At 54.8% G+C, this 25,076-nt stretch overlaps 6 protein-coding genes across 6 annotated transcripts; 4 read left to right on the top strand and 2 right to left on the bottom strand.

The window, feature by feature from the left end:
- Window positions 1–594: 594 nt before the first annotated feature.
- Window positions 595–3,186, top strand: SPBR_06636 (splicing factor 1; the record flags this gene model as incomplete). The annotated part of the gene is made up of 4 exons (XM_040764892.1): window positions 595–1,282; window positions 1,704–1,757; window positions 1,852–2,384; window positions 2,497–3,186. The coding sequence occupies 4 exons, from the start codon at window positions 595–597 to the stop codon at window positions 3,184–3,186; spliced, it is 1,965 nt and encodes a 654-aa protein (XP_040616480.1).
- A 1,027-nt stretch (window positions 3,187–4,213) lies between these two features.
- Window positions 4,214–7,356, top strand: SPBR_06513 (peptidase family m28 family; the record flags this gene model as incomplete). Its single annotated transcript, XM_040764769.1, has 2 exons — window positions 4,214–5,679; window positions 5,739–7,356. 2 exons carry the CDS (start codon window positions 4,214–4,216, stop codon window positions 7,354–7,356), a joined length of 3,084 nt encoding a protein of 1,027 aa, XP_040616481.1.
- Window positions 7,357–8,494: 1,138 nt separating this feature from the next.
- Window positions 8,495–10,651, top strand: SPBR_06786 (uncharacterized protein; the record flags this gene model as incomplete). Its single annotated transcript, XM_040765042.1, has 2 exons — window positions 8,495–9,423; window positions 10,183–10,651. The coding sequence occupies 2 exons, from the start codon at window positions 8,495–8,497 to the stop codon at window positions 10,649–10,651; spliced, it is 1,398 nt and encodes a 465-aa protein (XP_040616482.1).
- An 824-nt stretch (window positions 10,652–11,475) lies between these two features.
- On the bottom strand, window positions 11,476–16,181 carry SPBR_06349 (uncharacterized protein; the record flags this gene model as incomplete). The annotated part of the gene is made up of 3 exons (XM_040764606.1): window positions 11,476–12,831; window positions 12,914–15,910; window positions 15,987–16,181. The coding sequence occupies 3 exons, from the start codon at window positions 16,179–16,181 to the stop codon at window positions 11,476–11,478; spliced, it is 4,548 nt and encodes a 1,515-aa protein (XP_040616483.1).
- Window positions 16,182–20,531: 4,350 nt separating this feature from the next.
- On the top strand, window positions 20,532–21,239 carry SPBR_07827 (splicing factor U2AF 35 kDa subunit; the record flags this gene model as incomplete). The annotated part of the gene is made up of 2 exons (XM_040766081.1): window positions 20,532–20,576; window positions 20,655–21,239. The coding sequence occupies 2 exons, from the start codon at window positions 20,532–20,534 to the stop codon at window positions 21,237–21,239; spliced, it is 630 nt and encodes a 209-aa protein (XP_040616484.1).
- Window positions 21,240–21,752: 513 nt separating this feature from the next.
- SPBR_06753 (uncharacterized protein) lies at window positions 21,753–23,975 on the bottom strand (the record flags this gene model as incomplete). The annotated part of the gene is made up of 7 exons (XM_040765009.1): window positions 21,753–22,212; window positions 22,288–22,851; window positions 22,926–23,201; window positions 23,284–23,394; window positions 23,463–23,568; window positions 23,652–23,735; window positions 23,927–23,975. The coding sequence occupies 7 exons, from the start codon at window positions 23,973–23,975 to the stop codon at window positions 21,753–21,755; spliced, it is 1,650 nt and encodes a 549-aa protein (XP_040616485.1).
- Window positions 23,976–25,076: the final 1,101 nt, after the last annotated feature.

The raw sequence follows: 25,076 nt of genomic DNA on the forward strand, positions 1-25,076 counted from the left end.
AGCACTGCGTTCGAGCCGACTGCTACGGATAATATATGCAAGTAAGCAGCAGCACAGCATGGGGGGATGTCAGCACGGTAAATACAGTGGGGGGCTGCCAAGAGATTGATGTATGGTACAGAGTATTTCGTACTCCGTACTTGGATATGTATTCGGACTGTCCTCATGTTTCAAAGTGATGAAAGTTACGAGTAATAAATCTGACGAAAAAATAAATAAACAGAAAAGAGAGGTATAACATACTTTCTGCACTGTCCTAGCAAAGTACTGTTAAGTTTTTAATCCTCATTCTGGCAAATCGTTTGAGTTTCGGTCGAAGTCAATGAGACACAATGTTTTCCAAGAGGTGCCTAGAGCTCCACAGTGCTATGGCGTTCCACGTGACAGCGGGATCTTGTCCAATCAGCATTCGTTATAGCAGGCGGCGGCAAATGAACTTTTGCCCCTTCTTCTCAAGAACCTGTTGTCGATGCTTCGGAAGCCTTAAACTTCCAACTCAGTGCAAAACTGACGCTCTATCGTCAGTATTGCCCCAAACCATCGACACAACCCTTACCGGCATCATAGCCCATCTGCAGCGACAACTCCGCCAAGATGTCTTGGAGAAATCAGGGCATCACCGGCTCGAACAACATTCCGCTCGGGAAAGTGCGTCGCTTTGGAGGCGACTCTGAGCCCAGCAGCAACGGCGGCGGCGGCGACTACGATCGCGGCGACCGTCATGACCGCAGCGACTATCGTAGTGACCGGGGCGACCGTGATGACCGCGACCGCAATGGTGGAGGCTACGACCGGGATCGCGATCTGAAGCGCGGGCGTAGCCCAGAGCCCCGTGGACCGCCGGCAACCGATGGCGGCCTTGATGGCGGCGTCCGTCGCCGCAAGAAGCGCAACCGGTGGGGCGAAGCGTCCGACAACAAGGCGGCTGGTCTCATGGGTCTGCCCACGGCGATCCTGGCCAACATGACCAGCGAACAGCTTGAGGCGTACACGTTGCACTTGCGCATCGAGGAGATCACGCAGAAGCTCAAGATCGACGACGTCGTCCCAGCCGATGGCGACCGCTCGCCATCGCCCGCACCCCAGTACGACAACCACGGCCGGCGTATCAACACGCGGGAGTACCGCTACAGAAAAAAGCTGGAGGAGGAGCGCCACAAGCTAGTTGAGAAGGCCATTAAGACCTTCCCCAACTACCATCCGCCCCAGGACTATCGCCGGCCGACCAAGACCCAGGAGAAGGTCTACGTGCCCGTCAACGACTACCCTGAAATTAATTTTAGTATGATTGCTAACCCTTCTAACGCCTCTAACTGCTTCCACCCTGCTCCCCTCCCCCCGTCAGCCTCCCCGTTCCTTCCATTCCTGTTCCTCTTTTTTTCCTTGCCATGGAGCCGGATCTTTTCTCTCTGGTGGCACTACCAGGCTCAACGACGCGTGCACGGTGTCTTTTGTGTCTTGGCCTCGTTGTGCAGGCCGTCCCCTTGAAGCCATCATGGGAACTAAACCTAACTTGAAAATATTCGGCGACTGTCACTCCTTTCTCCCCCTTCTCTAACCAAGTCTAACCCTTGAAATCTGTCGACGCGATACAAACCGCGTTGGAGCCTATTAATTTGATACTAACACTTAGCTTTCTTCTCCTACTCAAGTTGGTTTACTTATTGGTCCCAGAGGCAACACCTTGAAGAAAATGGAGACAGAATCTGGCGCCAAGATTGCCATTCGCGGCAAGGGTTCCGTCAAAGAAGGCAAAGGTATGTAGTTTCCACCCTCTTACACTACGCCTCGCTTTTTTTTCTTTGTTTTCTTTTGCCGCTTTTCTTTTGAACCACACTAACCAATTCACAGGCCGCTCTGATGCCGCACACTCCAGCAACCAGGAAGAAGATCTTCACTGTCTGATCATGGCAGACACTGAGGAGAAGGTGGAAAAGGCCAAGCGCCTGATCCATAATGTGATCGAAACTGTATGCGCCCACTACGAACGCCTCAAGCAGCTGATCCAGCAGCTGTTCCCCCATGCGACTCCCCGAGCTAACAGGTTTCTTCTCCAACAGGCCGCTTCCATTCCCGAAGGGCAGAATGAGCTCAAGCGCAACCAGCTGCGTGAGCTGGCTGCCCTCAACGGTACCCTCCGCGACGACGAGAACCAGGCCTGCCAGAACTGCGGTCAGATCGGCCACCGCAAGTACGACTGCCCAGAAAAGCAGAACTACACTGCCAACATCATCTGCCGTGTCTGTGGCAACGCAGGCCACATGGCTCGCGACTGTCCTGACAGACAAAGAGGCGCCAACTGGCGGAACGATGGACCCGTGCGGTCCTCGGCTGGTCGTCTGGGTCCCTCGGGCAGTGGCGATGCGGTGGACCGCGAGTACGAGGTAAGCTACGCCGCAACCATCATTCCATCGTTCTGCCCATCTGTCTCTCTTTTCTTCTTCTTTTTTAATTTTTTTTTACGTTTCTGTCTTAAAACAATACTGACTCCCCTAGCAACTCATGCAAGAACTCGGTGGTGGCTCTGGCCCGCCGCTGCGCATCGAAGCTGGTCCTGGTGGTCCCTCTGGCCCCGGTGGTGGCAATAGCGAGCCCAAGCCGTGGCAACGTGGCCCGACAGGAGGACCTGCGCCCTGGCGGCGTGCTAACAACGACCGTGATAACGACGGTCCTCCCAAAGATGCTCCAGGTGGTCCCTCGGGCGGTCCCGCACCCTGGGCGCGTGATCGTAACTATCGCAACAACGACAGCTACAACGGTGGTGGAGGTGGTTACGACAATGGTGGTGGTGACTTCTACAACGCTGGCAGTGGCGCCCATGGTGGCTACAATGGGCAAAATGGGACAGCCGCACCCCCAGCCCCGCCGGGCATGGCCCCATGGCACCAAGCGCCTGGCGCGCAGGCAATTCCGCCTCCGCCGTCGTACCATGGCTCTCCGGGCTACGGAGCGCCGCCAGGCATGGGCGGAGCGCCTCCCGGTCTTCACCCGCCCCCGCCCCCTCCTGGTGCCGGTGCCGGTGCTGGTCTGGGTGCGCCCCCGGGCATGGACTCTGGTCTCAGCGCTCTGATCCAGCAGTACTCTGGTGCGGTGCAACCTCCACCGCCGCCGCCGCCTCCGGGTGATGCGCCTCCCCCTCCGCCGCCAAGCGACCAGCCGCCTCCACCTCCACCTCCGGGAGCGTAAAATTCACATTGCTTAACCATGACAGCCGACAGGAGCGAGTGAGCGATGATACACGATTTTCGACAACCGCAATCGCAGGCATGGGAAAGTAGTGCGGAACTGACGAAGTCGCCGCGTCTTTTGCTGTTGTTCTTTCACCCGACGACCAGACAACCGCACACGACCGACAGTTGGTGTCGGTGTTGCTTTGCTAACTGACTTTGTTCCACAATCTGTGGTGTATTTTGCTGTACCTTTTACCGCTTATGAGCTTCGAAGAAGACCGTTTTGGTGTCTTCAACCTAACTGTAGCGCAGCCTTAAGTATGGATGTACTAACGTACTAACTTATTGCGAGCCTTTCTTCACGGATGAGAGTAGATACATAATAACAAGGAGAAAAAATAAATTAAAATTGATGCCTGTCTTGCAAAAGTCAATGAAGTGAACGCAGTAACAAATTTAACAAATCGCTCCGAGAAGCGGCATAATTTATTGCCATTTGATCATGTGACTTCCCAGCCTGATGCATATTGAGCGAGTGGCTGTTTTCAGGGAAGTCGCGAATAGAGCGGGGCCCCGTGGTTAACTAAGCGCACCCAAAGAGGAAGGAAGCTTGGGGGAAGAAGTGGTAAGGTGCTGTCTCTGCCCAGCGTCGCTTATGGTGTCATTGGTTGGCCCGCTGCCGGCCAAGCTTCGGCGGATACGCTGAAGCTGGTGGTTTGCTCCTGCCTTCAATAGGTGCGGGCGCGCGGCTGCAGCCTTTTGCCTCTAAAGCTTCCTCCCTTGCTTCCCCTCTTTCACCCCATGTCGTTGGTATTCCCCAACCACCCATTCCCTTCATTCGACTTTGCATTTCAGAGCATTTGGCGAGGATCGCTTGTCTTTGCATTAGTCGTTTCTGGTGTCATCTTCTCGGTCGCTCGAAGAAAACGCCTCGGCACGGATGACAGCACCATTTTGAACGGCGGCACTACCCTGCCTCGTCTTCTCTTTTCTCTCCCTCCCCGTCTGTCTTTTCCTTTCTTTTCGGCTTCTCCTCGCTAGACATGACGGTCCTAAATCCCTTTGCCTTCCGGCCGCTCCAGGTCACCTTCTGGGCGGTTGTAGTCTACCTTGCGACTGTCATCCCCGTCATCCACATCCATGAAACCGTGCCCAGTCCGCCGGCTGAGTCAGCCCTAACGCGTGGCATCAGCATCGTCGAAGCATGGGCCGACCTTGCCAATCTGACGCAGTACATGCACCCGGCAAATAGCCACGCTAACGATGACGTGAGGGTCTTTTTGCTGCAGCGCATCTATCAGATCCTCGACCGCAATGGTGTCTCCTATAAGACGCAGGCCGACCGTTCGGACGGCACGTCGTCCGTACTTACAACGCCCAGGAATGCCCCTGAAAGCATTGCAGACACGGCTGCGGTCGTCTTCGACGATCTGCTGACCAATGTGTCGTTCACCACGAGGTACTCCGAGGGACGCCGCTCTGGCCTGTACTTCGAAGGCACCAACATCTACGTCTACATTCGCGGCACGCGGGACGAGGCCGGTGACTGGTGGCGGGCACCCGCTGATTCGCCGCAGGCCAAGGCTATGCAAAAGCAGATCGTGTTGGTCAACGCGCACTTTGACTCCGTATCCTCGAGCTTCGGCGCCACGGACGATGGCGTCGGTGTCGTCTCATGTCTGCAGGTCGTCCGCTACTTCAGCACGCCGGGCAACCAGCCGGAGCGTGGCGTCGTTGTCCTGCTGAACAACGCCGAGGAAGAGTTTTTGCTGGGTGCCACTGCTTTTGCGAACAGCCCGCTGGTCCCTTTCATCGGCACCTTTGTGAATCTTGAGGGAGCTGGTGCTGGTGGACGTGCGGTGCTGTTCCGCGCCACGGACCTTGAAGTCGTCAAGGCATACCGCGAGGCACCGCACCCGCACGGCACGGTGATTGCCAGTGATGGCTTCAAACAGAACTGGATCCAAAGCGAGACGGACTATCGCGTGTGGGTGAACGCGCTGGGCTACCGCGGACTTGACATGGCCTTCATGAAGCCACGCCTGCGGTACCACACGCAGCAGGACGACCGCCGGCACACGTCCACGGCCAGCGTCTGGCACATGCTGTCCGGCGCCCTCGCCTCGACCAAGACCTTGACCGGCTCGGCGGGCGATGCCGTAGAGGATGGCGAGACCGACGCCGTATGGTTCGACTTGTTTGGCGACAGCCTGATTCTGCTCGCGCTCCGCAGCCTCTTTGCGTGGTCGCTGACCATCCTCATCGTTTCGCCGCTCCTCGTGGCCCTTATCCTATTCCTGCTGCACAAGTTCGACAAGGACTACCTCTTCCGCGCCTCCGTCGAGCAACCCGAAAGCGCCGATGCCGACAGCAAGGTCGACATTGGCGGCTGGAAGGGCTTTTTTCGATTCCCGGCGGCGCTGGCTGTGGCTGGCTCGGCTGTTTATGGGACGGCTCTCCTTGTTTGCAAGGTCCAGCCGTTTGCCATCTACAGCCATCTTTACGCCGTGTAAGTTCGTTTCTTACCCCCTTTCTTTGCACCGCATACTGACATGTTGATCGGCGTAGGGTCACGCTTATGGTGACGGTATTCGTCTTCGTCTTTTGGGTCGTTATGCGCGTCGCCGACTTTGTCCGGCCATCCGCATTCCACCGGACACATGCTCTTTTCTGGCTCTTCGGCATTTTCTGGGTGCTACTCGTGGTCGCCGCCGTCGGCGAAGACCGCGGACACATTGCCTCTGGCTATGTCATCGTCTATCTGGCGACGAGCGTGTTTGCGTCTCTTTTGATCTCTCTCTTGGAGCTCTTTGCCCTAAAGACCAAGAGCGCCTACATTGAGGAGCTGGATAGCAGAATGAGCGCCCTGGCCAACGGCAACGAAGGCGACGCTCTGATCTCGCCGACCCCTGGCGAGGGCGTTTCCAACAATGAGAGCACCATTGAGAATGAGCCAAACGATGCCGGCGAGGCCACGAGCGGCGGCCTTGACGAAGTGCCGACCGAGACAAGTCCCCTGATCGGTGGCAACATTCGCAATAACCGGCCCACCACGTTTGCCACGGGCTACCGGCGGTCCTTGTCTGCCCTTCTGGATGAACGCAGGCGGGAAGAGGCGGCGGCCGAAGTTCCGAGCAGCGGCCTATGGGCGGTCCAGTCGCAACCGTTTGGAGTTGAGCAGGGCTGGTCCAAGTATATGCCCACCTGGACGTGGTTCCTTCAGTTTCTTATTCTTGGCCCATTCAACATTATCGTTGCGGCCCAGCTGCTGCTCCTCCTCGGTTCCGCCGTACAGCAGACGGGCACAGACGGCTCAGACGTACTGATGCCATATCTTCTCGTTGGCGCACTCTCGGTTCTGGCCCTGCTTCCCTTGACCCCCTTCGTTCACCGGGTGTCGAGGCACATTCCACTCTTTTTTGCCGTCGCGTTCATCGGCACGCTCATCTACAGCTTTGCCGTATTTCCTTTTTCTGCTACGAATCCCTTCAAGTTCACTCTCCGGCAGGACTTCTCGGTGGATCATGGCAACTCGTCTGTCACGCTGACCGGCTATGAGGGCTACATTCACGACATCATCAACAACCTTCCTGCCGCCGCAGGTCGTCGGTTGGCATGCACTGCCACCGGTGGCGGGAAAACTGGGCTGCTCGACTGCACCTTTGACGGTACCGGTCTGGAGCCGCGCGTCGACGGTGACACTACATCGCCCTTCTCGGGCAGTTACGAAGGCCTTATCTCTGTGAACGTGACACGGGTGCCTGGCAAGTTGGCCGCTTCGTTCGACATTACTGCCGTCAACACCAAGGTCTGCGGCTTGCGCTTCGACCGACCAGTCAAGGCTGTCTCTGTGCGCGGGAGCAGCAGTGCCCTGGATACGCGCTTCGGCTTTGATAAAGAGCCCGCCCCGCTGGACGGCAACTGGGAAATTGGCGACTTTACGCTCTGGCGTCGGGACTGGAAGACGCCGTGGACGGTCGACGTGGAATGGGCCGGCGACGGCAATACCGACGCCAACACGGCCGGCAGCCTGACAGGCCACGTCATCTGTCGCTGGGTCGATGCCAACACGCCGGGAACTGCACCGGCTGCAGACGAGGCGTGGAAGTACGCGCCGACGTGGTCGATAATGACCATTCGGCAGAGTCCTGGCCTTGTTCAGGGCAGCAAGGCATTTGCAGTGTAAAGTGTGGCTGCATATTGTTTTCTCTTGGCGTACCATTTCTCGTATCTTTTGGTACTCTGTATTTGTATTTGATGAGCTGGCAAGTGCTTTCAACTCTTGGGTCATATTTATACTTCCATTTTGGTGGTTCGTATGCATTTATCAAACTTAACATATTCCTTCTCACAAGGCGTCTCTTTGTTCCCTGCAAGACCCATCTGCAATAGCGGCCGTCCGCGCTCCGGGTGCGCTAAATTAAGAACACTGGGGCAAGGCTCTGTCCACTAGGAGCTGCTGCTGGTCACATGCTTGGCCAACAGTTTAAGCACCTTGTAAGTTGCGCTGATGTAATTCTTCGTATCAACGTTGTAAGATACGTCGTACGAATTACTGTAGACATGTAATGGTCATTGTCGAATATCCCATGGCCACCCATCATTGGACATGCAGAGCGGAAGACTGTCAGCAAAATGCACTTGATACTGGACGAGGTAATTCGTACGAATTACTGCTAGGATGTAGCCAAAAGTCCTACAAAGCAATACCGAATTATTAGTCATGAATAAGCGAGGTCGTGTGCCCGGTGCCTCTTTCCTCCATAGCGCCGGTTAGTGCTCTGGAGTGGCATCGCTGCCTCTTTTTTTGGCAACAAGGCAGACCAGGTCGCTCTTGCTTTTTGCCCCCTCCACTCCACTCCACTTTCCCGCCCTCGCCTTGTTCCACTGGGAAGGCGCTACCTCACAACTGCCCACAATCTAATCAGCTGCTCGTTGAAACCGCTATTGTTGTGCATCGCATCCCGCCACCACAACCACAGCCGAACGTTGCCTTTGTCAAGCATCTCCTCTTGGACATCACTCTTGTGTTCTCTGCGTAGACTTTGGTATTAAGAAAGACCAGAACGACAAACGACCGATCTAGCTTAGCCCGCCGCGCGTCCTGATATCGTACACCGACTACCGGTCTCCATCGCCCTCGACATTCTCCACCATTCTCCTCTACTTGATTATCGCTTTATCTTCCAGTCTCCCCTGGGCTCCATCACCGAACACTTCGGCGTGCCGTCCCGCCGAACGTCGATTCTCGACTCCCTCCTGCCAGCTCCCACACCGCGCAGACACTGCAGATAACCAGTCTACTCTGGGACACATGTTGCAAGATGGCGTCCCGTCACGGTGACGACGATGGGACGGCGAGTACGAGCCCAAACACGACGATCGACCACATCGACAAAACCTCAAGTGACTTCAACAGCGGCGGTAGCAGTGTATCTGCAGCTGGCAGACCGTCCGCCTTGGAGGAGGAGTTCCATGATGCTGTAGAGGCAGCAAATGGCCCCACAGCTACAAGAGCCGAACCGGTCACGACCTCATCGATCACAGCGCCTTCCCGTCCAGCCCTTGAGCATCCTGGTCGTCCCGCCTCGCCTGTTGCGTCTGCTGCTCCGACAGCTCCGGCTGTTCCTTTTCCCCCCGTGCCTTCTGCTGCTCCTGCCGCCTCGATGACTTCTACCCTACCTGTTGCTCCTGGTCGTACTGCCCAGCCCAACACAGCTACGCCAGCGGCAGCCGCACCCTCCGATCCAGCTGTGTCCTCCAGTATCCCAATAAGACAGCCGACCACGGAAGCCTACAGGCCACCGTCGCCACCACTCCCTCCCGTTCCTTTCGAGTGGCAGAGTCCGGTGGAGCGGCGGCGCAATCAAGAGCCCGCTCCGCTGCCGCCTTTTCCTCCTGAATGGACCTACGCTGCTTCACGCTCCAATGCAACTCGCTCGCAACAACGACAACCATCCGCGGCCAGCCAGACACGAACAAGGTCATCTACATCTACTGCGAGTAGTTCGGCTGCGCGTCGGACCTCGACCGCTGGTGCTGAGAGCTCCGAGGCACCACTTCCTCCTGCTCCTGCTCCTGCCCCTGCTCCTGCTGCACCGCCTTCACTGCAGCCGACACCACAAGAACAGCGACAGCAGCGCCAACAGCGGCAGGACATCACTCTGCCCAGGTGGCAGCCTGACGCTGAAGTCACTTACTGTCCCATTTGCTTCCAGCACTTCAACATCTTTGTCCGAAAACACCACTGCAGGTACGTACATACCGATTTGTCGCATGGATGCCTGGCCGCATTCGCCATGCCCGCTGTCTTGTCACAATGCTAATAAACCGTCCATAGAAAATGCGGAAGGGTTGTTTGCAACAGCTGTTCCCCGCACCGCATTACCATTCCCTACCAGTACATTGTCTTGCCTCCTGGAGCGCAGCCCTATCCAAGACAAGATGCTAACCAGTGGGCCAACCCGACGGATGATGTGAGGTATCTTGGTGGCGGTGAACGTGTCCGCCTTTGCAATCCGTGTGTGCCAGATCCCAACACTACACCGCCAGCAGCCCATACTTCTTCTCTCGCTACCACTGGTGGCTCGTCCAGCCGGTATCATTCACGGTCGTACAGTAGCGTCCAGAGCAGCTCTACGCAGCAAAGTCCTGCGTCAGGTAGTGCGACGGGTGGCAATGAATATACGCCTCCTCCTCCTCCCTATGGTTTGTCCGTTCCAGAGGCAGGATCTTCACTATCTCCTCAACTCGCTCAGGGATATCGTACAATCCACGGCACAAATTCGACTGCTGGCAACGCTCTTGCATCCGCTCCTTCGGGCGCTTCCTCATCCTCGGCTCAAAATCGGTACCGTCACAACCGGCTTAGCTTGCCTCCGTTGACTGCCGTCATGGCCTCTGCTCAGGAGCAACAGCTGCAGCTGCAGCTGCAATTGCATCAAAATCAACAGCAACAGCTACAGCACCAGCACCTTTCACATCATCGTCATAGCCAAGGCCACAGACACAGGCCCCCGCCAACACCACAAATTGCCGAGGAAGACGAGTGCCCAGTGTGCCACAACGAGCTGCCTAAGCGTTCGCTGCCCAACTTTGAAACCCTGCGTGAGGCCCACATCACCGAGTGCCTTGAAACGCAGAGTCGGTACATGGGAGGCAGCTCCAGCAGGTCGCCGACGAACGGGGTCACCGACGCGTCAACAAATTCCACCTCACTACCCGCAAACACTGCAGAGGCTTCTTCGTCGACAGCGTCACCACCCCCGCCGCGGATGACGGGCATGTTTCCCTACCGCGCGACGGAGAAGGACTGCGTCGATGCAGCTGAGTGCACCATCTGTCTCGAGGACCTGGAAGTGGGCGTGCCAATGGCCCGGCTCGAATGCTTCTGCCGCTTCCACGAGCGGTGCATCCGCGCCTGGTTTAAGAATCATCCAGGACGGTGCCCTGTTCACCAACACGACAACTTCGGGTACTGATCTCGGCCATCCCACTGTCCTCACTTTTCTTTTCATTCTCTTTTTTTTAAAAAAAAAAAAATTGCGTTGCTTTACGCTATTGGTCCCTTGAATATACGCAGCCTTCTTAGGGTTTTTCATACTCTCAGCGCTCACAACATTTTTCTTTTTATTTTCGTCTGTCGTTGCACTTGTACGTAGCTTCTCGTTTCTGTTATCTCGCACCATACCCTATTTTGTTATTTTTTCAGCTTGTTTTTTGCAAGTTTTGTCTCCAACTCTCAGCGCTTTTTTGTTCCAGCTGTAATGCGGTTCTCATTAGACATTCTCATCTGGCTTTATACAACTGCGTATTATGGTGTAATCGGGAGGTTACTCAAAACTAAATCTTATGTTTTCTCGTGCCGGGAACCACTGCTTTGCTTTTGATATTATGTCTTTAGCTAGTCCACTTTTCGCGGTGTTGTTAAATTCATGAACACTATACGTAAACTCTTTTTGTGGCGATCTATGGAACATTCATTTTGCAATAAAGTATATCACGGTCAAAGTCCTCTTTTACTGCAAGCCATAAAACTGGCCTCTCAAATTGCAAATAGAACCAAATTCGTATTAAAAGCAGCGAAGCATATAAAACTATAAAAATAAAAACCCAAAAAGGTGGAAAGAAGGTAAAGGGAAATCGTTACAATAAAATAAAAAACAAGCGCAAAAAGATATATTGGCAAAACCATCAGACCACAGACATTACAATTTTTTTCTCTTGTCCATTTATTTCGTCCAAATTACACCATTCCTAAAGCCAAAACCCAATTTACGGCATATTTGGGAATCAAAACTACCAACTACGCCGGAGTACCCTCGCGGCTAGAAGGAGGGCGAGCCTCGCGCTTGCTCAAGAAGCTGCGGCGGAACGACTTGGGGCTGTCCGTGGTGCCATTGGATTCGTGCGACGTGAAGGTGCTCTTAACCACAACCGAGCCGTCGCCAACACTGATCTCTTTCTCAGCGTTTGTGCCGGACTCGTCCACGACGTACAGAGACTCGCCCAGGACGTCGTCGCTGCCGAAGAGGTGCTGCTCGCGGACCTGGACCTGGAACTGCGCGTCGGCTGTGCACGTGGTTTTAAATGACTCATCGAACTTGGCCACGCCGCTTTGCGGTTTGTGGTGCTTGGTCTTGCCAATCGTCTTGGATTTCGAGCCAATCTGGTTGAGGATGACGTACACGTCCGAGGACGGTGGGTAGCCCGACGCAGAGACGATCGTGAATACGGCCGTGCCAGCACCCGGCGAGCCGGGTGCCACACTGTAGATGGACGCTGCCCCACTTGCAGTGCGGTTGTGGCCCAGGCTTCTCGACGCAGCCAGAGCTGGGCCTGGAGGTACGTCCAAAGCCGGTTCGTCATGCTGGCTGACAACCGCCGGATCGGTGAGACCCGAGGCACGCTTGACCATGGTGTTGGGGACCGCAGAGTCGCCGTTCGTTGTGATGGCAGTGCCGGGAGCGGCCGTGTCAGCAGCGGTAATGTGAGCAGCAACTACCTCCTCGTCCTTCTTGCCCCCGCGGAAACCGCGACGCAAGAAGGAAGCACCCTTGCCGACACCGTGGCCCACCACACCGACAACAGCCGCGCCACCCTTAATGGGAGCACCAGCCACGCCAGTAACGATTCTTGTCGGGGCGGCAAACGTTGACGTGCCCTGTCTTTGGCGGGTAACGTAATCAGGGCGGAACAAAAGGCGTATGCGAGCCGTTCCAGACTTGCCATCGAGTGGCAACCGCATTTCTGAAGCCTTAAACGGCTCTAGCTGGTCGAGCTGGATTGGCGAACCGCCCAGGAAGTCCGGCTTGTCCGCAAAGTCGTAGTCGTACACGTTGAGGTTGAATGCAGCACCGATTCTGGATGGTACAGGAATCTCGAAGAACTCGTTCCATGTCGGGTTGAGGGTTTTTTTCTGCACCTTGGTTTTGAACACTTCGACTCCGTTGAGCTCGAACTTGCAGTACGGGTCACTCTTGCCGTTCGAGTCGGCTGCGGGAAGATTCTCCGCATCAAGAACGTCAACGCGAAGGTTGCCCATGTTGTTGATGCTCTCTCTGGGGTCCAGCTCCATCTGCACGGGAATGTACTTGAGACTAACACGAACAGAGCTGACTCTGCCTTCCTCGTCCTTCAGCTTCAGTGTAGTGGGGTTGTTCTATGAAAAGTGTTAGTGAACGAAAACGGCGCTGCGAACTAGCCTTTCTCCCGTGAAGATGAGGCAGGTATAAGTAACTTACCAAGCACTGCTTTAGCGTATCGAGCGTATTGCCAGTAAGGCGGGCCAAAGGACGATCTTTCTCATCCTCCTTCTTCTCGCCGCCACGGTCACGAATCTTGAGGGTGAGGCGGGAGAAGTCAAGCTCGCGAATGAAGCAGTCACCCATCTCATCGAACGTAAAGGACCGGGAGCGCGCGCTGGACGAGACGTAGGAAGGAAAGGCCATATCATCGACGAAAATCTCGAGCTGGGTATCGGGGCGCGGCAGCTCAGCCTCCATCAACTTGAAGATGATGAGACCGGACTCGTACTTGAGGAGTTCTTCTGGGGTCAGGTGAACCTTGGGCGGGCCTTTGGGCTCGTCCGCCTTGGTGGACAGAACGTCGCTGCCCGGCTTGGATGTGGCTGGACTTCCTGGAGCCGCTGCAGGGACAGTCTGGCTTGCCTGGGTCTTGGACGTCGTGGGAGAAGTGGGAGGGGAGGGGATGGTGGCCGACGTGGGTGACGTTGGGACGGAGCCGCTGACGGATGCTTCCTTGCCGTTCTGCGCCTTGGCCGCCTCCTTCTCCTTCTCACGCTCCTCCTCTTCGGGATCGGCGACATTCAAGCAGGGGAAGAACGAAATCGTGTAGGACAGAACACCCTTGGCCATACCTTTGCCGTGCAGCTTGAGGCCTTCCTCGCGCTGAGTCTTCTTGTCGTTGACCAGGTAAGCACCGTCTTCATCCTGGGCAATGAAGTCACCGGCGAAAATATCCAACAGACCCAAGCTGCGGTCGCGGCCCATGGTCTCGGCGTCCATGACCTCGAGCTGAAGGCGCTCACGGGTGCTGTGAACAGGAACGTATAGAACCTCGTCCCATTCGGGGTTGAGGTTGTTTTTGAAAGTGACAGTGCGGGCTTTCTCGATACCAGACAGCAGGACACGGGCGTAGGGGTCGGACTTGCCGACAGTCTCGAAGTTGCGAAGAGCAGTCGCCTTGATAAAGTGGACGCGCATGACACCAATGGGGGTTTGGTAGCCGCCTGTGCCGGCAATGACACCAGACAGAGCGACAGGCTTCCACTGGGCTTGCATCTTGACGCGACCGGTCTTGGCGCCAGCCAGGTTGTACCAGTCCTGGCCCTTCTCCATGAGGTCGAGCATATCGTCAAGCTTGATCTGATAGTTGCCAATCAGCTGGTCGCCGGCGATGTCGCGTTCGTCCTTGACAACGACACCGAGCTTGGCCTTGGCGCGGTCCGTGATGAGGATTTCCTTGGAGCCGTTGTCCCAGATGGGGTTGTTTGTCCGCTTGAGCTTCTTGGTAGCGTGAATTTCCTTGCCGTTGAGCAGAAGGACCGAATAGGGGTTAAGCATGCCGACAAGACTCTTAGTGCCGTCCAGATCCTTGGCCTGCTCGACCGTGAAACGCAGAATACCAGTGTTCGAAGGCGGGGCAGGCTCAACTGTGCCATCGGGCAGCTTCTCATCAGTTAGAACGGGGAAAAAGCGGATGTCGCATGACACTTGACCGTGGGCTTTGCCATCGGCGATGACCTCGAGAGTCTCGTTCTCAGCCTCGTTGACCTCTTCGAGGTTCTCGAGCTGGAACGAGGCGACACCCAGCTCCTTGTCCTTGCGGTAGTCATTGAAATCGTTGACAATGAGGTCGAGCGAATCGTTGAAAGAGGTGACAATGATGTAGTGAGTTTCGTTCCAGCGCGGCGTGTTCGTGTCGCGAATAATCTTGGTCTGGGCCAGGGGCGAGCGGCGGTTAAGGGTGATGACCGCATAGGGGTCGATGGTTCCAGAAAACTTGTCGGGGTTCTTGAGGCCCTGGGCACCGTGCAGCGTAACAGCAACAACGCCAATGGCCTGGTCGACGGTGGAACCAGACAACATCTTGGCGACTTCGATGGGGAAGACGTTGGGGGCGTACATCATAGGGGCCAGGTTGCCGTGAATCTGCTCAAGAATGAACGATTCGAGACCAGGAATGAAGTTGATATCGAACCCGAAAGTCTCGCCACCGAGCGGCTTACAAACGTAGTCAATGGTCGGCTTCTCCAGGAAGCACATCTCAATCTTTTCGACGTGAGGGAAGGGGATCTGCAGCTTGATCTTCAGACGCATGAGACCAGAGAAGGCCATGTCCTCGACAATAACGTCCAGACCCTTGCTGATCATGGCCTTGCCGACACGGATCTCAAGCACGACCTTGGGGTTGATCTTGTTCTTGACCTGCTGGGTGGTCATGTCGGCAATGTCGTTGGGAGAGAAGCTGAACTTCCAGTCCATCATGACAATGTCATCCTCAGCCTTGGGGTAGGTCTTGACGTGCTCCATGCGGGGCGGCTTGGAGCCGAGTGTAAAGGTACGGAGCTTGAGGCTGTCCAAGAAAGCTGGGGTGGCTGAGCTAAGCACCTGGTCGACGGAGTTGATGATGGTCTGGGCCAGAACGGGCTGGTAGATTGGCCAGAACTTGAACAGGAACGAGTTCATCCACTCAAGTGATTCAGAATCGGTTTCGAGGCGCTTCATCGAGAGCTCGCGGTTGAGATCGTCACGGAAGTTGCGGCGCACACGGCGTATAGAGGTGCGGTAGTAAGTGCCGCACGTGGCAATGATAATAAAGACCCAGCCAAGGCCGCCACCGAGGACGGCAATGAACCAGGAAGTCAGGCAAGCGAAGATGATGATACCCGTGTTGTGGTACCAGTCACCGTACAAATTGGAAGGCAGGCGGCCTTCGAGCCACGTAGAATGCTCGAGCAGACTCGGGGCATCGCGAATGGACTCGACGGGCCAGCCGAAGCGGGGTGCCCAGCCCGTGGTTTCCGGGCCCATTTCGGTCTCACCAGGAGCAGCTGTGCCGTTGCCCGCTGCCTTTCCATCGCCTGCAGGCGGCGCGGTAATTGCGCCGGCCTTGGTGGGAGACGGGAGATCGTATTGAGCCGCGGATCCGTCGTCAATGTCAGTTGCGATTGCGACGCCCTTGACGCGCTTGGGATTGTGGAAGTTGTCGGGAATGGCCTAGTAATCAGATGTGAGAACAACGCATGGGTAATATGGGGGGGGGTCGGGGTACGGAGCGTAGGAGAACACATACAGCCCGGGCTTGCGCCTTCTTCTCCTCGGGGCTGGCATCGGGATTGAAAGTGAAGGCGGGGATGCCAGCCTTCTTGCTCTCCTGGACCATCTTTGCCTGGGCATCTTGAGAGCTCACGGCGCTGTTCGGGTCACGAGCAGCCTCAATCACAGCGCTCTGCTTGGCCTCCGGCGCACTTGGTTGGGTGGTCGCCATGTTGGCCGTTGCCGCGCTGGTCGTCCTCTGGACTTGGGAAAGCAGTTTCGTCGTTCAGTGTCGTCGGTTTGCGGGGACGGGAGCTATGTCGTTCGCAGTCGCAAAGACAGAAGCCACGACAGAGCTCTGACTTGGGTTCCGTTGCCTGATCGATCTGCGACGATGCCGTGGTAGCGATGGGAGTGGATACGGTAGTGAGAGTCGACTCAGGCTTGTTGTTGTCGACCCGTGAAACACAGTTAAATTGCTCGAAGCAGCTCTGGTCGACACTTTCGAGGAAAGACGCCTGGATGACAAAATGGAAAGCTCCCAAAACGTAGGGAGAGCTATGCGCGGGCCGGATCACTTAAAGAAGTCTTGGCAAAGGGGGCAGGGATTCCAAACGAGAAGTTTATCGACCGGGTGTGGGACAGCTGGGAAGAGGGGAAGCCAGGCGAAAAAAGAACAGCTGGCCGGAGGGGAACAGAAAACGAGAACAAAAAACACACAGAAGAAAACAAAAAGGAAGGGAAATTTCACGGAGAAGAAAGGCAAAAGAAGAAAAGAAAAGCAAGTAAAAATGCAGTTCGGGCGAGACAGGGCAGGGCTTGGTAGATAAGACAGACAGGCACTCAGTGCCAAGAGAAAAAGGAACGACAGGACACTACCGGGAGACAAAACATAGCTGCGTACACACACAGAGAAGCAGACGAGGCAACTCAGGTGAACGAACGCAGAGGAGGCGGGGCGGGGAATTGAAAATGGAAAATGGATTGGTTTTAGTCCCGACGTACAACAGTAGTGCAGGTCGAGCTAGCCAGCTAGCTTAGCAGAGCTGGTTGCCAGCTAGGGGCTGATCTGAAGACGTGGGTGGGTCTGCTCCAGTACGATGTGTGATGGGATAGATGCGACTAGGCTGGCTGAGCTGTGAGAGAATTCCGGTGGCTGAAGAGTGAGGAGACAGTTGACGACGGAAAGTCGAGGAGGTGACTGAGAATGACAGATGCAAGTAGGAAAATCGGGCGGGGATAAAAGGGGGATGCCACAAAGGAAGTACGGAAGCAGGGAAAGAGCTACACTACACAGTGGGAAGGTGCAATTGGCAAAAAACGAAGGAAAGATCGAAACAAGGAAGGAGGTGTGTGAGTAAGAGTATGAGACAACCCAAGACGACACAAAAGGCACTTCCATGCCGTGAACCTGCCGGCGGGCATTGAGCGAGGAAACAACGGCAAAAGAACAAAAATTTACAAAAATCAATTGATACGAATTCAGACAAACACGACGAGGTGCATTGTGTGGTCTGTAGATGGCCTCATGGCCCACTGGTGGTCGAGTTGGCCTCCGCAGAGCAAGGAATCAATTGCCTCTTGGAAGGAAAGGTCGGATTGCGACGTACGACCTACGTCAGAAGTGGGTGAAAAGGGAAATAACCGAAACGAACCCACTGGCAGAAGGCACGGATGGGTCCATCGAAAAGAAGGAAGGGATGACGGGACTCTGGTGACAAGCCAGCCTCCCAGCCCATCCAATTGGGGGAGCCGGAAGCTGCGACAGCTACGAGTCCCAGCCACTTGCGGACACTACGACGAACGAGTCGACCCAAGTTGCGCAAAGTACGACGGCCGCCGCAGTAGCTAAATGGGGAGAGAAGCAGTACTTCGTACATATTGCAGAATGCCAGAATTCAGGCGCTTCTGCGATGCATCTTATCCTAGTGCGGCGGACCAGGGCCGCAATATCGCATTTTTCCAAGATCGAACAGAAACTAGTTTTCTACGTCGTATTGTGCTTTTTGGCTCAGGCGGCTCGACGGCTGGGCCGCACACGAACGCTTTCGCACGCGAAGTGACGCTGCCTCCCACGGGCTTGGATACGCCGCAAAGTAAAAGAGCGATCCCAGAGCAAGTGTTAAGATACCCATATTCTGTACAGCCGGACCACCTAGCCTGGCGCGGCCAGCGAGGGGAGTAGGCTTTAGCGCTCAATGTGGATTGCAAGTCGCCCAAGCTGGGCCAAGCAGCAGTCTAGCTCGTCGTCGTGCGGCAAAAGGAGCTGGGCACGAACCCTGTCAGGCTGTGCCTAGATGGTGTTTTTGCAGGGGTGGCAGGGATTGGATGCCCAGTACAGCTGAACGAAGAAAGAGCAGGGAAATGCAGAGAAAAAAACAGACGGTCATAAAAGAGAAAACGTGTTCATCAGGCGAGAATTTCGGCTTTGGTGCATAGCAAGCAACAAGGGTCGTTGATGGTGACGCCGAGGCGCTTACGTCTCGCAAGGTAGTAGAGACAGGTTTACGATATGTACGACGCGCACGGCCGAGGATGAAGCAATCTGACTCCAAGCAGGTGTGAGAGCGGGAGTCGACCCCATTATCACATCTCGATCTAGCGTAGCATTGTGAAAATGTACTTCGTAGTTGGTCACCACATGTGCCTTGTTCACGAACGATATCTTCTGGGTGCAGATCACGGGGCGAGCAGGTGCACGGCAAGATGAATTTGTCTTACCGCGTCGACACTGAACCCGATCTCAATATGTACGACATTTTCGCGACATGTATTGATAACAGAAATGGGATGCCTCGTGCTGGTTTTGTAGCGGGGCCGATGGGGAGGCTGGAACCAAACACAACATTACGCAAAAGTTGCGACACTCGAAATGGTAGGACAAATTAGCACTTTCGGCATCGCTCTTCCTTGCCTAGCTTGGTACACATGACGGGCTGCGTGTTGCACTGAGAAAATGGAGAGTTTACACGCGACGGAATGCGCTATCTCCAAGACGCCAAAGCGGACGCCGCGTGAAATCAAGCAAAAGTATCAAAAGTCATGGTGTAGTACGTACTTTTTGTCGATGGTGCATATCCGGATGGCCAAGAGGCCAAGTGCTTTGACAGGTCTCTTAAGTCCCATATTCTCCGAACACCGCGATGGCGAGAAACGGTCCTTTGAGCACCGATGTGTGTTTTGAAAAGCGCTTGACATTCAATTTGTGACGGCTCTCCCGGCGTGCAAAAGACCCGGATTGGTGTGCAAGTTCCGCTTGCATGGTGTATGTCTCTGGATGGGCCGTTCCCGCATGAGCTGAAAAGGTACCGCGAACCCGGCCCAAGAAAGCGGAGTTGGGTGGTTGGGGTGGATTCGCATATCGCGCACTATTACAACGTGCTGAGGAGTATACGCAGAACCAGCAAGGACCAGGACGGTCTGGCGGTGGCGACGGCGTTGGCGACGGCGTTGGAGGACCGAGGGGAAAAGGGTCTCGTTGCCTTTGGGACGAATTGGAGCTTTGCTACTCAAGCTCTCAAGGTAATTACCGATCCCCCAACCCCTCTCATTCAGATCGCCGCACCGGAGGATCATGCAAAACCACCGTCTCGGTGCCTAACATCTTTGGGTCGAAATCAGCCGGGGCGAAACAGAAAAGGCAATGCTAGTACGATTTACTTCTCTAGCTAAAGTACGTTTTGCCTTTGCTTGTTCCCTGTTCGTTTGTCGACAAGAAAAGGCGACATGATGGGAGCGTTGAGAATAAAAAAAGAGTCGCCAAACTGCCAACCACTCTACCCCAGCACAGCCTGTATCGTCTTCACATGTACGCTACTGCATTGACAACGTTCTTCCCATGCGAAGCCCATTTGTCATGTGCCAATAGTGTTCGGTAATTACGAGAGTGACACGCAAGCGTTTCCAATACCAATTGCTGTAGAATGGACGATGCGGCATGCACAAAAAGCAAGCTTGTCACTCGCCTTATGTGAATACACGTAGAGCGCTTCGCTACTCTGAGCCAGTGGTTGTTTGTAGCACGCATGGACGTCATTTTGACAGGGGTAATCGCAAGGAAACAGTCGAAAGATACATCGTAGACAGGGGTTTCATTGGAGCTTGAAGCTTGGGACGATTCCGCTTTTTGCAGCACAATAGTGCCAAGATTGCCGTGCCTTTGTGGTATCTGGTGTCTTGTCGAGGTCGTGATGCAAATGGTACCAAAGGCTAATGTTGCCAGTCACTGTCGTTGTCTTCCGATATAACAAGCCTTACAACTTGTTAACTTGGATGGTCAGTTTGTTTACAACTTACTTTGCCCTTATTGAGTTGTAAAACGTTGAGCACAGAATACCCTGCTAGCATATTAAGTTGAAACATGTGATATATCACGTGAAATTAGCGGGGGCGACTGTGGCGTAGTCTGTGGCGTTCTTCAGCCTTCTTCACTTTAGTCATCATTATCGTCGTTTTTATGGTATAGCCTCCTCCAACGCGCAGAAGCACTTCTCAACCTCACGACACATAAAACGAATAGGTCCCCGCCCCTATCATACCCAGCTCTCCGCACAAAAATCCACCGAGGACATCACAGATTACAATGGCGAACTTTTTGGCTTCCATTTTTGGCACAGAACAGGACAAGGTAAACTCCGTTCCCTCATCGCACGACTCTCCTCGCTTCTTTTTTGGCTTCCCTTGCTAACCACGTCTCCCTGAATAGGTCAATTGCTCCTTCTACTACAAGATCGGTGCCTGCCGCCACGGTGACCGGTGCTCTCGCAAACATGTCAAGCCCTCGTACAGCCAGACGATCCTTATGCCCAATCTCTACCAGAACCCAGCCTACGACCCGCAGGCGCGCATGAACGCCTCGCAGCTACAGAACCATTTTGACGCCTTTTACGAGGACATTTGGTGCGAGTTGTGCAAGTACGGCGAGCTCGAGGAGCTCGTCGTCTGCGACAACAACAACGACCACCTCATCGGCAACGTCTACGCGCGCTTTAAATACGAGGAGAGCGCTGCCACCGCATGCGACGCGCTCAACAGCCGCTGGTACGCCGCACGACCCATCTACTGCGAACTATCACCCGTCACCGACTTCCGCGAGGCTTGCTGTCGACTCAATTCCGGCGAGGGCTGCGCGCGAGGCGGGTTCTGTAACTTTATTCACCGCAAAAACCCAAGCGAGGAGCTGGACCGGGATCTGTCGCTGTCGACCAAGAAGTGGCTGAAGGAGCGCGGGCGCGATGAGCGCAGTGTGACCCGGTCGCCATCACCAGAGCCGACACGTCGGCGTTACTAGAAAGTCTGTTTGGGTACAGGCTTTGAACGTGCGTTTTGCCTTTCCTACATCGGTCATGGACAAATAGTTGTCTGCATTGGCGTTTCGGTTCAAAAATACTAGGAGCCTGTTTTTCATAGTGTACAAATTTAATAGTTTGCCAACGTACTTCAAAACAACAGACACTGCCATTTGAGTACCAAAAGTTTGCGTCTGGCGGGATCCGTGAGGAGATTTAACTTTCGAGATTGGCTACGCTACATTACTACAATGTGCGAACATGCAGCGTAGTGGTCTCAACGAACAGTGAAAAGCAGTAGTGGCGAAAGTTACCAGAAAGCATTAATCATTAGTAAAAATGAAAAGAAAGCAAAGAAAATAAGAACGGGAGAATACTTAGGACGATTCTTCTAGTTATTCCCGTTTCCATCCCTTCCCAACCTACCCATAGGAGGACGTTTCCGTATCATGTATGTTTGCACCGCTGCTAATATTTCTAAATATAAACTCCCTTCTCATGGACTAAAACTTCGTCTAGTTTCCGGCATCATGGAATATGTCTTGCGACCCGCTCGTGTCAGAACGCTTAATTGTAGGTAGGTGCTTGTCCAGGTCTTTGTTGAAGTCCATGAGCGGGCCTGCGGGCGCCGGCTTGCCCGTCGAAGACAGCAGCTCTGAGATCTTGTCGGCGCCATCGCTGGCCAGTGGCGCCGCAGAAGGCTTGGAAGATTCGCCATCCCCGACATCAATCAGGTCGCCGCTCTTTACTGCAGGGGTTGAGGCAGCACCGGCGGCATTGGCAGCACCGGCAGCACCAGCAGCACCTGATGCACCTGCAGCGCCGGTATTGCTGGCGGTCGCGCCAGGAGACTTTTCGACAGACTTGTGAGCAGGGATGATGGGAATTTTGCTTTCGCGCTTCGACGTCTGGCCGGGCAGCACGGGGTATATGGCAAGGATTTGGTCCGCCTGGGCTTGCGGCGTTTCGCCATCACTGCAAATTGTTAGCGGCCAGTTCGGCGATATTGAAAGACAAATGTGCACATGCGAACGAACGGGGTCACTGTACATTTGCGCATTGATGATCCATTCCAGATCTTCCTCGCCTTCCTCGGAGCCACCGGGGCCGCCGTTGACCCGCCGGAAGAGGCGCGGGGTCCACTCGACGCCGTCTTGGGTCCGAGCAGCAGCCTCCTCACGCTGCATATCCTCGACTTTGGTTTTCTCATCTGTTGCGAGCTCGTGGTTGCGCTCTTTCACGGCAGAGGCCGTCCGTTGCCACAGCCGCTGCGACTCTCTGGCCTCTTGTTCTTCGATGGGGCGGACCGAGGGCGGTGAAGGCTTGGACTTCAGCGCGTTGAAAAACATGTCTTTGTGGCCAGTCTTGACGTTCTTAATCGTCATCTCCTCGCTCCAGAGCCCGGAGAGCTCGTACAGGACTTCGCCGGTGTTTTCGTTCTTGACCGTGCCCCCAATAGCATTGTAGGTGCCGCCAACCCAACCTTTGGTCTTGAACTCAATGTCGGCGGTCAGGCCGAGCTCTGGGCAGCGGACGAAGCTGTGATCGCCAAGCTCGTACTTCATCTTGCCGAAAAGAATGCCCCGGGCATACATGTTGGGCTGTGTCAGGATGCTGCAGGTGGAGGTCAGTTACCATTCATAGAAAAAATAAAGACCAAAAGAGCGTACGGCAGACTGTAGACATACTATCTCTCCGGCTTGCCATCCTTGCCGCGGTTCAGAAGGCTCAGGATCGCGGTACCCTCCATCAGACTGGCGGCCGAGTTGCCCAGGAAGCGACTGCGGGGTTTGAGCGTGCCATCGACGCGAATGTTGTATTCCGGGACCATGTAGAAGTAGCTCGACTTAGGAGGGTGGTGAGAGGTCTGCTCAGAGATATAATAGGCGCGCGTGTTGTCGGGGAAGTCCCAGTAGCAAGAGAAGATTTCACCCAAAATAGGGTTGAGAGGCTTCTTTACGCCTCTGCCAACAAAAAACACATTAAATTAGTTTTGAAGAACATGGCAATGTAAACGCATATACGGGTAGATGGGGCAGTACGTACGGAGGACGGATGTGCCAGCCACTCAGGTAGAACTTGACGACGGATACGAAGCGCTCGGTTGGGTCCTCAATATTGGGGATGGGTAGGAGCATCTCAGGGTGGCACATGAAGCTGGACACAACGTCAGCGGGGCTCTTTCTGTCTCTCACATGGCACGATATGTAGCTCTCTCAACATACTTTGTTATCCTTTCCAGCATGCTGCGTGGCTCCAGAATGAAGGTTGGGAGGACGACTCGGCTCAAGTCGGCACCGGGACGCAGCTGGGAGATAATGTGCATGAGGACTAGGTGTGGGGTTTAGCTGAGTCCAAGGAAAGACAGTATGGGAGCTAAGGGCGACCTGGGTATTGTCGTAGAGCGTCCTTACCGTTGCCCTGATCGGGCTCGACAACGAGGGTATCATCGTCGCCTTGTCCGTTGTTTTCGTCAGACGATCGGTTGGAGTGGGCACCTAAACGAGGAGGAAAAAACGACAGAGCTTCTGTTAGCTACCTGAACTTTGATGATGATGGCCATGAGTTCCGGAGCCTCCGGAGGCTCCGAGTCGGCGTCCACCAAGCTTGCATGAGCGGGGATAAACACTCGTTCCGTCTCTTGGCCAGAGGCAAGAAGCACAAACTTGGAATGGAGCTAGATACATACTTGCGCTTGACGTCGCCCTGCGGCGAGAGCCAGATACCAAATTGAGCATTTTGGAGAGATCTGGAGCACTCTATCTAAAGCGCCCTTTCCAACGGTGGGCTTTTGACGACGCAGTCGAGAGCCGTTGGCAGTAAAGAGCGTGCTCTGCACTAAGGCGGGAGTGAGACGGAGGAGAGCGAAATCGACTGGGAGAAACGAGCCGAAGATGATACTCGAATTGGAGGATGAAGGCCACGAAAATGGAGAGAGGCCAAGATGGATTGCTAAAAGAAGTCTGCAAAGGAGCAAGAGATACAGAGCAAACTAAAGATTCGGAAGGACGAAATAGAGAAGCGGTAGAAGCGATAGAAGCGTTAGGAGCGTTGGGAGTGCCAAGGCAGAAGGGAAAACAGAGCGTCTAGTCAGCAAAGAACGCTGGGGTAGTGGGAAAAGGTGATGACGGAGGAATGTGAATCGCAAAAGATCCACGCTCCACTCTGCATAAAGCAGCTATAACGGACGGAAAGCGCAGCCCAAGCACGTTTATTTTCTTCTTTCGTCTCTCACGCAGTTGCCTGGCGGGGCCCCTCACGGTGGTTCTTTCCCACTCTGCGGTGTTACGGAGACCGTTAGACTACCGATTGCCTTACGTTTGCCGCGATTCCCACGTCCTGGGAGCCTTACCTCTGGCTCGTTGGGAAGCAGCGCCTTGCTAGCTATGGTCGCGGTGGGCGAATGAGCGATCCCGAGACAGGGTGGGACAGGAGGGGAAGGAACGAAGGGAGTGCCAGAGTGCTTCTTGCTCTCAGCTGCGGGGCAATGAATGACGTTGCGGATGGTCAAAGTCTTGGTCAAAGTCTTCGTCTCCAGGATCGGAGAATCACAGCGACCGTGCACCGCACGCCAATAAGCGCCGCCAGATGAACGAGCTCAAGGCCTCGCTACAAGTTCCCGTCCAAGGTCCAAGCCGGCGCGGTTTCAGGCGCATTTCGGCTAGGCCAAGAGCACGTTGAAGGAGAAAGGAGCTTACTGAGTTGTCTGGTCGTAGTTGCCAAAACGGTGCCTAAATTAATATGAGAAAGGTTTCTTGCCTTTATCTCCAAATTTACGATCTGTCTGTGACAGAGGGGTAAGAGCGACTGGCGACAATGTATTGCTGACAAGGAGGCCG

This window comes from Sporothrix brasiliensis, assembly GCF_000820605.1.
Source record: "Sporothrix brasiliensis 5110 chromosome Unknown Cont20, whole genome shotgun sequence".
In the NCBI taxonomy this organism is placed as follows: domain Eukaryota; kingdom Fungi; phylum Ascomycota; class Sordariomycetes; order Ophiostomatales; family Ophiostomataceae; genus Sporothrix; species Sporothrix brasiliensis.